Genomic DNA, 12591 nt, shown 5'->3' with positions numbered 1-12591 from the left:
AACGATTAAAAAATAACAATATTTTCAAAAAAATGTTTTTGACAAATCGCATCCCCACTCCAAAAAATGCTGTTGTAGTCATCTGCCATGATGTGACGTCACATGTGAGCGGTAAAATTAAATAAATGAAAAATATTTATTATTTTCCTTAGTAATTAACTCGGTCTGGCTGAATCTCACTCAATCTTCCGGTTGACTCGGTACCTGATACGTTAAGCCTCACGGCTACGCAATTTCGGTAGAAACAAAATTTGTTCTATGTAAGTTGTGAGATTACATTAGTTTATTTAGTGTCAACCATCGCTAGTACTGCCACACCCACGCGAATTAAATACGGTATGCGCGTGCACTTTAGTTTGATACATTGAATTAAATAAACGAAATAATATAATATTTATATAAAATGATAAATATTTTAAATTAATTTGTGCGTGTATGTGTGTGTAAGCCGTACATCAGAACAACTGTGTTGTCAGATTTTTTTACTAGGATTCCAACCTTTGAACCCTCGACTTTGAAAATCACCGGTTAGTGAAGTGACGACAAGTTAACAACTAGACTATCCTGATCAGCTATAAATAATTTTAAAAAGATAATAAACTAAACTAATGTGTATCAAAATATATTTTTATCTACGGCATTGATATACATTATGATTTTATTAGACTTTATGAAATATGTATTCAACATATTTCATTTTCAAATTTACATGTTATAAAGTATAAACATCAATTATATAAACGTTAATCTAAAAGTGTTTTAAAAGACCCTATAAAATAGTTAAAATAAAAATTTCTTTTGGGTAGAAGTAGTAAAAGATTTTTGTCTATAAAGTAGGGTAAAAAGGTTTTGATTAACATTTATAGAACACGGATGATGATCGTCAGAAAGTAATCTAAAAACAAGATTATATCGGTGGAATAATTTGAAAATTTAACATAAGCACCCTCCTCTATGAATCATGAGACCTTGCCGTTGGTGAGGGGGCTTGAGTGCTCAGGGATACAGAGTAGCTGGACCGAAGGTGCAACCATATCGGAGAGGTATCTGTTGAGAGCCAGACTAAGGAATGATTCCTGAAAGAGGGCAGCAGCTCTTTCAGTAGTTGTTAGGGGCGTGAGTCACAACGACTTAAACGGCCGTATCAACATCACTCAGTCCTCTGAGTACTGCGCAGCTGAAAGCAATGGAAAACTACAGCTGCTTTTTTTCCAAGAAAATGTGGCTCTCTGCATTTTCACATAGCAATAATGGAGGCGCCTTCCTTGGTAAAATATTCCGGAGGTAAAATAGTCCCCCGTTCGGATCTCCGGGTGGGGACTACTAAGGAAGGGGTCACCAGAAAATTAAAAAATAACATTCTACGAGTCGGAGCGTGGAATGATAGAAGCTTAAAAAAGGTTGGTAGGCTAGAAAATTTAAAAAGGGAAATGGATAGGGTGAATGTGGATATAGTAGGAATTAGTGAGGTTCGGTGGGAAGAGGAAGGCGACTTTTGGTCAGGTGATTTTAGAGTAATTAACTCAGCGTCAAACAATGGGCAGGCAGGAGTAGGTTTCGTGATGAACAAGAAGATAGGGAGGAGAGTGGAGTATTTCAAAACGCATAGCGATAGAATCATTGTAATAAGGATAAAATCAAAACCTAAACCGACAACGATTGTTAACGTTTATATGCCTACAAGCGCCCATGATGATGATGAGGTAGAGTGTGTATACGAAGAGATTGATGAAGCAATTAAACACGTAAAAGGAGATGAAAATTTAATAATAGTTGGAGATTGGAATGCAAGCATTGGAAAAGGCAAGGAAGGAAATATAGTGGGTGAATACGGGCTGGGCAAAAGGAATGAAAGAGGGGACCGACTTATAGAGTTTTGCACGAAGTATAATTTAGTAATTGCCAACACCCAATTTAAAAATCATAATAGATGAATATACACTTGGAAAAAGCCAGGCGATACTGCAAGGTATCAGATAGATTATATCATGGTTAAGCAAAGATTTAGAAATCAACTCGTTGACTGCAAAACTTACCCTGGAGCAGACATTGATAGCGACCATAATTTGGTGATAATGAAATGTAGATTGGGGTTTAAAAACCTGAAGAAAAGTTGTCAGATGAATCGGTGGAATTTAGAGAAGCTTGAGGAAGAGGAGGTAAAGAAGATTTTTGAGGAGGACATCGCAAGAGGTCTGAGTAAAAAAGATAAGGTAGAAAATGTAGAAGAAGAATGGGAGAATGTTAAAAAGGAAATTCTTAAATCAGCAGAAGCAAACTTAGGCGGAATAAAGAGAACTGGTAGAAAACCTTGGGTTTCAGACGATATATTGCAGCTGATGGATGAACGTAGAAAATATAAGAATGCTAATGATGAAGAAAGTAAAAGGAACTATCGGCAATTAAGAAATGCTATAAATAGGAAGTGCAAACTGGCGAAAGAAGAGTGGATTAAAGAAAAGTGTTCAGAAGTGGAAAGAAAAATGAACATTGGTAAAATAGACGGAGCATACAGGAAAGTTAAGGAAAATTTTGGGGTACATAAATTAAAATCTAATAATGTGTTAAACAAAGATGGTACACCAATATATAATACGAAAGGTAAAGTCGATAGATGGGTGGAATATATTGAAGAGTTATACGGAGGAAATGAATTAGAAAATGGTGTTATAGAGGAAGAAGAGGAGGTTGAGGAGGATGAAATGGGAGAAACAATACTGAGATCTGAATTTAAGAGAGCATTAAAAGATTTAAATGGCAGAAAGGCTCCTGGAATAGACGGAATACCTGTAGAATTACTGCGCAGTGCAGGTGAGGAAGCGATTGATAGATTATACAAACTGGTGTGTAATATTTATGAAAAAGGGGTATTTCTGTCAGACTTCAAAAAAAGTGTTATAGTTATGATACCAAAGAAAGCAGGGGCAGATAAATGTGAAGAATATAGAACAATTAGTTTAACTAGTCATGCATCAAAAATCTTAACTAGAATTTTATACAGAAGAATTGAGAGGAGAGTGGAAGAAGTGTTAGGAGAAGACCAATTTGGTTTCAGGAAAAGTATAGGGACAAGGGAAGCAATTTTAGGCCTTAGATTAATAGTAGAAGGAAGATTAAAGAAAAACAAACCAACATACTTGGCGTTTATAGACCTAGAAAAGGCTTTCGATAACGTAGATTGGAATAAAATGTTCAGCATTTTTAAAAAATTAGGGTTCAAATACAGAGATAGAAGAACAATTGCTAACATGTACAGGAACCAAACAGCAACAATAACAATTGAAGAACATAAGAAAGAAGCCCTAATAAGAAAGGGAGTCCGACAAGGATGTTCCCTATCTCTGTTACTTTTTAATCTTTACATGGAACTAGCAGTTAATGATGTTAAAGAACAATTTAGATTCGGAGTAACAGTACAAGGTGAAAATATAAAGATGCTACGATTTGCTGATGATATAGTAATTCATGCTATTTATAGTAATAGGTAGAAGAATTTTGTTATTTAGGAAGTAAAATTACTAAAGATGGACGAAGCAGGAGCGATATAAAATGCCGAATAGCACAAGCTAAACGAGCCTTCAGTAAGAAATATAATTTGTTTACATCAAAAATTAATTTAAATCTCAGGAAAAGATTTTTGAAAGTGTATGTTTGGAGTGTCGCTTTATATGGAAGTGAAACTTGGACAATCGGAGTATCTGAGAAGAAAAGATTAGAAGCTTTTGAAATGTGGTGCTATAGGAGAATGTTAAAAATCAGATGGGTGGATAAAGTGACAAATGAAGAGGTATTGCGGCAAATAGATGAAGAAAGAAGCATTTGGAAAAATATAGTTAAAAGAAGAGACAGACTTATACGCCACATACTAAGGCATCCTGGAATAGTCGCTTTCATATTGGAAGGACAGGTAGAACGGAAAAATTGTGTAGGCAGGCCTCGTTTGGAGTATGTAAAACAAATTGTTGGGGATGTAGGATGTAGAGGGTATACTGATATGAAACGACTAGCACTAGATAGGGAATCTTGGAGAGCTGCATCAAACCAGTCAAATGACTGAAGACAAAAAAACAAAAAAAAACATAAGTACTTATTTAATAATCTGTGCTCTATAAATTTAGTAAAAATGATCGATGTTAGTATAGTAATACTATTTAGAGTGTAATATATGAATCACATCTTTATTTTTGGCACTGTAAGAAAATAATGGCTGCATCAATCTTTATGAATGTGGTATAAAAGTTTGGCCCCACTTTTGCATGAAAATGGGTAAAAAGTAGATAAAAAAATCAAAGGAAAAATTAATAAATCAACATTCTTAAAATGTTCTTGAATGTGTTAAATAAATCCGTTTAAAAATCGAGAATTAAAATAAAAAACATAATATTTTGCAATAAAGTTGATAAATTTTAATTAAAATTCTATTTTCGGAGTTTTTTTACATTTGTGTTTTGTTAAAATTAACATTTTGATTTTTTTCTTTACCAAGGTTATGAAAATAATAAATATTATAATTATATAATAATAACATTATAAACATTATCTAAAAAAAAATTCAATAATTTCTACTGCTATCAATAGGATAAATTTTCAATTTTAGTTCAGTTAAATAATTTTTAAAACATCTGAAATTTTTTGGTTATCCAATCTAAGCCAAGAATAGCAGTTAGAAAAATATCACACTAAATTTTTTTGTCGGCTGGTGTTGAGTAGGGTATTCTACTATAAAAAAAACAAGTTACATCTCTTTCATTAAAACTACGATAAAATCCCGAAAGTTCATATATAAGTAAGTTAAAAAATCGACAATAGACAATGGTGTTGTTAAACTTTACCGGAGAATTTTTTTATTTATATTATTTGCTTTTTACGTAGACGTTTTTCAACCTCTGTTTCATACATATTGATTTCCATTTTCCATTTATTTTGAAATTCAAATTTTAATCCTAATTTACCGTATTTATTTGCGTAATTCACACACTTTTTTGACTAACATTTTTACTTTCCCGTCTAGCGCTATACCTGTAGAAGGGCAAATATTGTAATCGGTCCAATTTGGGCATATGCGGTTTTCACCGGATCTTGACGTTTTGACACCTAAGGAACCCAAAACACCGGATGAAAATTTTTCGAATGTTCGTATGTACTTTGTGTGTGTTCGGTGTCTCACACCTTATATCTCCAGAACTACTGGACCGATTTTCACCAAACTTGGTTAGATTACTTCTACACATGGGGTATTGATGCTATTAAATTTTCAACTTAAAAGGTCAAGGGGATGACGTTATAGAACAAGGTTACTCTCAGTATCTCGAGATTTCACCGCAAAAATAATAATATTTGCAAAAATCAATTTTTTCAAAATCGCTACCCGCTCCAAAAAAAAATGCTCTAACTAGTGGCCAAGAGAATATAATACTGCGTCAATAATACCCCTGTCACCACAAGGAGCGCTAGTGTATCACTGACGTACAGCTGTATAAAAAATATTAATTTAATTAAAATTATAAATATTTTAAATTAAGTTGTATGTGCATATGTGTGCGTAAGTCGTGCATCAGAAAAAAATCTGCGTGACGGGAAAGTCCTACAATTGTGTCAGTTTTTTTTAATCTAAAAATATAGGTGCGTGATTAGGCGAGGAAACGATTTTACGTAGGTTTATAATGAAAATAAAATGTGATAATCGCTGTGAAAATTATATTTATTTGACTGAAACTTACAGCGGTCGATTGTGTATATCATTGCTCTCTTCCTCAGTACTATATATTCCTCCTCTGGTTTACTTTCTTCACCAGCATTTTCCTCAGGCTTGTCACAAAGCATCGTCCTCACTGCCGATCAACGCACTGGAAACTCCAGTCTTAAAAAACTCGTAACAATTATCCGTCGATCCATCACGTCCTATACCTATCCACGAGTTCAATCGATGGGCGTCTTATCTGTCTAGTTGGTGTCAAAGTATGTCCTCCTTTTACCTATCAATATTTTTGCATACAACTTGCTCAGGATGCTTTTAAAGGGCTTTTTTTTTACTGTTTTACCTCCGGGTCCTCAGTCAAGCAATTCATTCCGCAGAGGATGAGATGAATGTTTTATAGCGTGTATGAAAAATGCCATGCCTGATCGGGATTCGAACCCAGGACTTCCGGGTGAAAGGCCGAGACGCTACCACTCGCGCCACTGGCTTGTTGGAAACATCTAAACATTGCAACGCTGATGTAAACCGCCGGGGAAAACGGCCAAATCTTTTCTTCAAACAGGTTGTACTATCATAACAGAGAGATTGAAAATTCGTTCTCAAGCTCTTTAAAATAGATCTGGTAAAATTTTATTTTTTAAAAATATTGTTTAAGAATTCAGATAAGTGAAATACGGGATGGCGTGAATTGTACGAGTAAATAACGTAAGTATATAATTATACCGAATTTGAAGGAAAAACATCAAATACCTGAAAGAAACTAAAAACTTCAAGTAGAATCATTAATTTGGAAATCATTTTGATAAAAAATTTATAAGATATCTTATTTTTTTTAAACCCCAAAACTTTTCAAATAAAATCTCCAATTGTCCAGACCCAGTCAAAATATTATTCCTGAGCACCTTAAAGTGATCTCCTTATTTCTACACTGCACCCCAAATAATCGTTCCATATCACATAATAGATAGTTTTAATTTTTTTTTTTTAAACTATTTATTTTAAACTAGGTATGAAAAATATTAAATGGCCGTAATTTTGGTTAGGAGTCGTAGTCTAAAGTTTAATTTTAAAAAATCCGATGTATAACAAAATATTTCCCCGGTTCAATAGATATCATTAAATATTTAACGTTACTTTTGCCGATGTAATAAAGTAACTAGGCTAATTTGGTAATTGAAAGTAAATCAGCTGCGTTAGTTGAAAATTTTGTCTAGTTTACGACATATATTTTCAAATGCTCCATATTATTAAGTAAATTATCGTTATTTAATATGTTTAAAATACATTTAAATCTTCTGTTTACCAATCACCCAAGATTTAAATTACAGTATGAACAAAAAAATTTGACAGATCCAAGGAAACGTTCTTTATTAACCTTAATACTGTATAAATCTGTATTATTACCCGATGTACTTGGTACCTAATTATATATTGTTATGTATTACCGCTTATCAGTTACAGGCGACAAGATAGTTGCCGTAAACAACAGAAACTACCTCCACTGTTTTGACTACACTAACAACTGTAGCAACTTGTTTTCGTATGGTTTGACGACGTACTTCATATCTTATCGAACTACCTTCGATATGAAAACGGTTAAGGAAGAAAGCTTGTAGTGTATATTCTTCTATTATGATTTTTAAATTGGGTGTTGGCAATTACTAAATTATACTTCGTGCAAAACTCTATAAGTCGGTCCCCTCTTTCATTCCTTTTGCCCAGCCCGTATTCACCCACTATATTTCCTTCCTTGCCTTTTCCAATGCTTGCATTCCAATCTCCAACTATTATTAAATTTTCATCTCCTTTTACGTGTTTAATTGCTTCATCAATCTCTTCGTATACACATTCTATCTCATCATCATCATGGGTGCTTGTAGGCATATAGACGTTAACAATCGTTGTCGGTTTAGGTTTTGATTTTATCCTTATTACAATGATTCTATCGCTATGCGTCTTGAAATACTCCACTCTCCTCCCTATCTTCTCTTTCATCACGAAACCTACTCCTGCCTGCCCATTATTTGACGCTGAGTTAATTACTCTAAAATCACCTGACCAAAAGTCGCCTTCCTCTTCCCACCGAACCTCACTAATTCTTACTATATCCACATTTAACCTATCCATTTCCCTTTTTAAATTTTCTACCCTACCAACCTTTTTTAAGCTTCTAACATTCCACGCTCCGACTTGTAGAATGTTATTTTTTATTTTTCTTGTGACTCCTTCCTTAGTAGTCCCCACCCGGAGATCCGAACGGGGGACTATTTTACCTCCGGAATATTTTACCAAGGAAGGCGCCTCCATTTTTGATGTGTGAAACTGCAGGAGCCACATTTTCTTGGAAAAAAAACAGCTGTAGTTTTCCATCGCTTTCAACTGCGCAGTACTCAGAGGACTGATTGATGTTGATACGGCCGTTTAAGTCATTGTGACTCACGCCCCTAACAACTACTGAAAGAGCTGCTGCCCTCTTTCAGGAACCATTCCTTAGTCTGGCTCTCAACAGATACCTCTCCGATATGGTTCCACCTTCGGTCCAGCTACTCTGTATCCCTGAGCACTCAAGCCCCCTCACCAACGGTAAGGTCTCATGATTCATAGAGGAGTTTATCATAGCCAGATGAATTTTTATGCTGAGCAGTTTGATTTTCATTACAGTGAATATTTTCAATTATCTTTTTCAACCTAATTTTTGTAAAAATATTTGAAATAGTAGCCACACCTAAAACTGAATCAGTCGACCAATAATTATCTAGTCTGGGTCTGGATAATTGATGTATTATCATCAATATTAGGACACCAATAAATTCCTTGTAATTCCTTGATATCGATATCAGTTTACTTTTCTTTCTTCTTCTTTTCTTTTTTTTCCCCCTTCTCCCCCAGACCGGTTATCCATTTAAGTATACTCGGTCTGGAAGAGTGTCGTTATACCCTAAGAGGGCCTTTCCATCCACCGGCTATAATTCCGGAACGGCAGATCGGATATTTTGTTACTTTAATTATTTGCCTGCCTCAAATCCCCCAGGTACGAATCCAGGTCCAGCAAAGCTGTCCCCAGCCCCACCCCAGGAACCGGATCTGTCTTTTTTATGCCTGCCTCAAACCTCGCAGCCCCGGCTATGCCATTACGGACCACAACTACAAGGCCGGGTCTCGGTCTTAACTTTATTATTCTCCATATTTCTGATGTCCTATCCCGTTGAAGTGACAAATTGCTAGTATCCTATTCTACTACCTCCGGGTATCCTCGTTTACTTTCTCCGGGTAAATTATGCCTTTTTGAAATTCTGGAAAAGTCAATTAAAGGGCAAATACAATTGTTTCTTATGGCTTTTGAGCTGGGAAATCGAAAAAAATAGGTCCTAGAACTGTATCGTTCTTAGTTTCTAAGATATCTCATGTAAAACGCCAAAATTAGCGTGAATATATAAATATATATATATGTACAGGATGATTCAGAAGTTTACGGCAATACTTTGACAACTCATTCTAGAGGCTAAAAATAACAAAAAATTTCATATAAATATAGGTCCGTAAAAAACGTTACTTTAGCGAGTTATACTGGGTGAAAGATTTCGCCCGTAAATTAACTCACTCACTCACTGCACTCATTCACTCACTGCACTCACTCACTCACTCACTCACTGCACTCGCTCACTGCACTCACTCACTCACTGCACTAAATTTTTTTTTAATTTTTTTTTTTTTTTTTTTTTTTTTTTTTTTTTTTTTTTTTTTAATTCTGGTATGTTAAGAGAAAGCCCTCACCCTGGGGGATAAAAAACTTTTAACTTTGTGATAAGGTTGGCCTTATCTACAATTTCATTTTATAACAAGGTAAAACAACAAAACCTGCTGATAATGAAATTAAGCAATTTAGATTGGGGGCTTCTGTTGTATTAGAGTTCAGTAAAAGTCTTAGTAGACTAAGTCACTGTCTTTACTTTGACAATTATTTTATGATTTACCACTTTGCATTTACCACCGCTGCAGATTTTAAAAGTGTCGACTGAGCTTTTCTTCAGGAACAGCTAGAGTAAATCATTTTTCAAAACCTCCATTTACTGATGACAAAGTACTTTTCAAACAACATAAAAGAGGATTCAGTGAAGAGTTGGATAGCCAAGATTATGATGTACATGACCAAATGGTTAGGTAACAGGACTGTTCTTGCTTCCAATTTTATGGGTAGTGGTGAGAATGATAGTGTAAGGAGGTAGGATAAATCTATAGCAAATATATCTCTCACAAGTAGTAAAGAAGTACAATAGTGCCACAGGAGGAGTTGATTTGTTCAATCATTTTGTTTGTATCACATAAATGTTGTTCCAAAAAATGGATGTTATGCCTAATATTTCATGCCATTGATAAATGGCATGAAATGAATTGTATACCTTACCAGTATACAATTCATGAATTGAATATAAAATTGCATGCAATCAACATAACATCAAAAAGAGATATATTGGATTTACTTCATTATAGATTGCACCTGGCAGAAGAACTTAAAATCAAGACTAATTGATGAAGTGAAATATGATAATATCACATGCCAATGCATGATGATAAAGAAACAACTAGATTTATAAGAAATGGCTGTGGAAAATAAATATAGGTCGCATTTTTATGGTTGAAAATGTAAATTTATCTGTGCCTTAATCAAAAATGCAATTCTTTTCTTTTATTTCATGAAAAAAATCCGATGTGGACACCACATGACTTCCTTGTAAGCCTATTAATTACATACACATATTTTGTTTTAATGAAAAGTACATAAAATTCTATTTCATTAATAACTAATGATTTTTTTTTATTGTTATTGAATTCTTATTTATCATAAAACTTTTTTTACAATCTGAGGTTGGTAATTAATAATAAATTAATATATTTAAATTAAAAAAGAAGATGAAGTGTGATTCAAATCGATGTGCCTTCTTTTAAGATCCAAATATCTAATTAATTAAAATTTTATTTGGCTATAACTATGGAACCAATGAAAATAAGTACCGCTTTTGAATTATCATTGAAAAGCTCTCAGCGAGGGTTTATTACTGCTGTTAAGAAAAAATCCAAAATCTAATTTTTTTAAATTTTGGGGTCTTTTGATCCAGTCAATTGCGAACAAAAGGGGAGGTGCACAACTAGATGTTACATCAGTCCTAATTCCAAAATTTCAACATTCTACAGCTAATTGTTTTTGAGTTAATGTGAGATACAGACATCATGCCAAAACTAGTCAAAATGTATATTTACGTTGAAATCTGAAATTTTTTATGATCACAATACTTCCTTTACTTCGTACAAGGAAGTAAAACCTGTAAATGGACTTAATTAAATTTTTTTTTTTAGAATGTTTAATTTCATTTTATTGTTATAGTTGTAAATTTAATTATTTCCATTGTTTTAAAAATTTACCACTAAAAACAATTTTTGTTTTTTATCGTAAATATTACAAAGCATTTATTTTTCAGTGTTGTACTTAATAAAATTACTATTAATCATTTTATTATTTTTTTTAATGAAACAAATGAAAATTTATGTCAAAAAAACTGGTGTACAACTTCAAGGTATATTTTTATTTCTAAAAATGATGTTAACACAGGTGTAGTGTACATTGAGTATTTTGCGGTCTGAAAAAGGTAATGGTTTAAAAATCTGTTTTTATGTCAACAGACATTTATATAATATCTTTTTTTTACATTTAATGTTTTTTTTTTACGTTTATATAATGAAAAAAAAAAATTTTTGTACCAATAAATTTTGCCATGAAAGGATATTAAATTTACATGTACAGTTTTACTGAGTTGGTTAAGCACAGGTTTGTCTACAAAAGGAATCTTATGGAAGCACTGAAAATAAAATTAATGAAGAAACTACCAGAAATATCTTGAAACAGGTAAATAAATCTCCAAACAGATAATGTGGTAATATTTCTGTGGATAGTAATGCTACAATTTAAATACAAGATATATTCAGCAGTTTTATAGATTAATAAGTGTAAACAGATTAGTAATTTCTATGAATGATTTAATAATTGTTTTTATGCTGTAAGAAAATAGCAAAAGTGATTTGTTTTAATCGACACAATAGTAAATAGTATTGTAAATACAAAATTGTATAGTAATGCAATGCTCAATATTCATGCAGTAGCAAAAGAATGAATCTGCATACATTAGTTTATAATATAAATAATACATTAAGGCAGTTGTATTCTTACCTTCAAGTTCTGTTCCACCAAGAGCAGTATATAAATCTATTAAATCATAGTATACATTTAACCATAATATGTCATTCAATTGAAGATAATTTTTTGATGCTGCATTGTATCCATGATAAATTCCTTGTATTTGATGGTAAAGTAATTTTATTTGGTGCCAATAGGAATCATTTGTGTAATGAAATTGTTGAGTTATCCATTTTGAATTATTTTTTAAAAAAGTATTAACTTTTTCAACAACTGATTTATTCATAGTAGTTCTAAAATCATTTACTGTGTTGTACCACTGGCTGTAAATAAGATCACTCGTAACATTACCTTCAAGGTACCCTGCATGAAATGCTTGTTCAGTGTCGCTAGCATTTGAATTAGTTTTTATTTCTATATAAGCAAAGCCAGTGTTATTGATATCATTTCTATATATGCACTTGGCTATCCAATTTTGTTCAGTTGTGAAGTTAACAGAATTTGAAATTTCATGTACTTTAATTTCATCATTATTATTATTAGTTGTATAAAGCATAACATCTTTTTCACATTTTATGAGAACAATTAGTTTCAAAAAATATATATTTAAACATAAGTATCTTAACAGCATATTTTTATTATAACTCAAAGAAATATTTTAACAGTTTATATTGCAGCCCCCAATTAACTAAAACAGTGCATA

General features: G+C 32.8%; 1 protein-coding gene across 2 annotated transcripts in view; it reads right to left on the bottom strand.

Annotated features, from left to right (window-relative positions):
• LOC142326781 (phospholipase B-like protein D) overlaps window positions 1–12591 on the bottom strand; it is a 51683-nt gene extending 39092 nt beyond the window's left edge. For both annotated transcript variants that reach the window (XM_075369481.1, XM_075369480.1), the window contains exon 1: window positions 11922–12591. In XM_075369481.1, coding sequence (XP_075225596.1) covers window positions 11922–12519 — 598 coding nt within the window. In that variant the 5' untranslated portion in view covers window positions 12520–12591. The remainder of the gene's footprint in view (window positions 1–11921) is intronic.

The sequence above is a fragment of the Lycorma delicatula genome, chromosome 6, assembly GCF_047948215.1.
Source record: "Lycorma delicatula isolate Av1 chromosome 6, ASM4794821v1, whole genome shotgun sequence".
NCBI classification, from domain to species: Eukaryota; Metazoa; Arthropoda; class Insecta; order Hemiptera; family Fulgoridae; genus Lycorma; species Lycorma delicatula.
The sequence above is the reverse complement of the archived record's forward strand: the minus strand, read 5'-3'. Positions and strand labels throughout refer to the sequence as shown.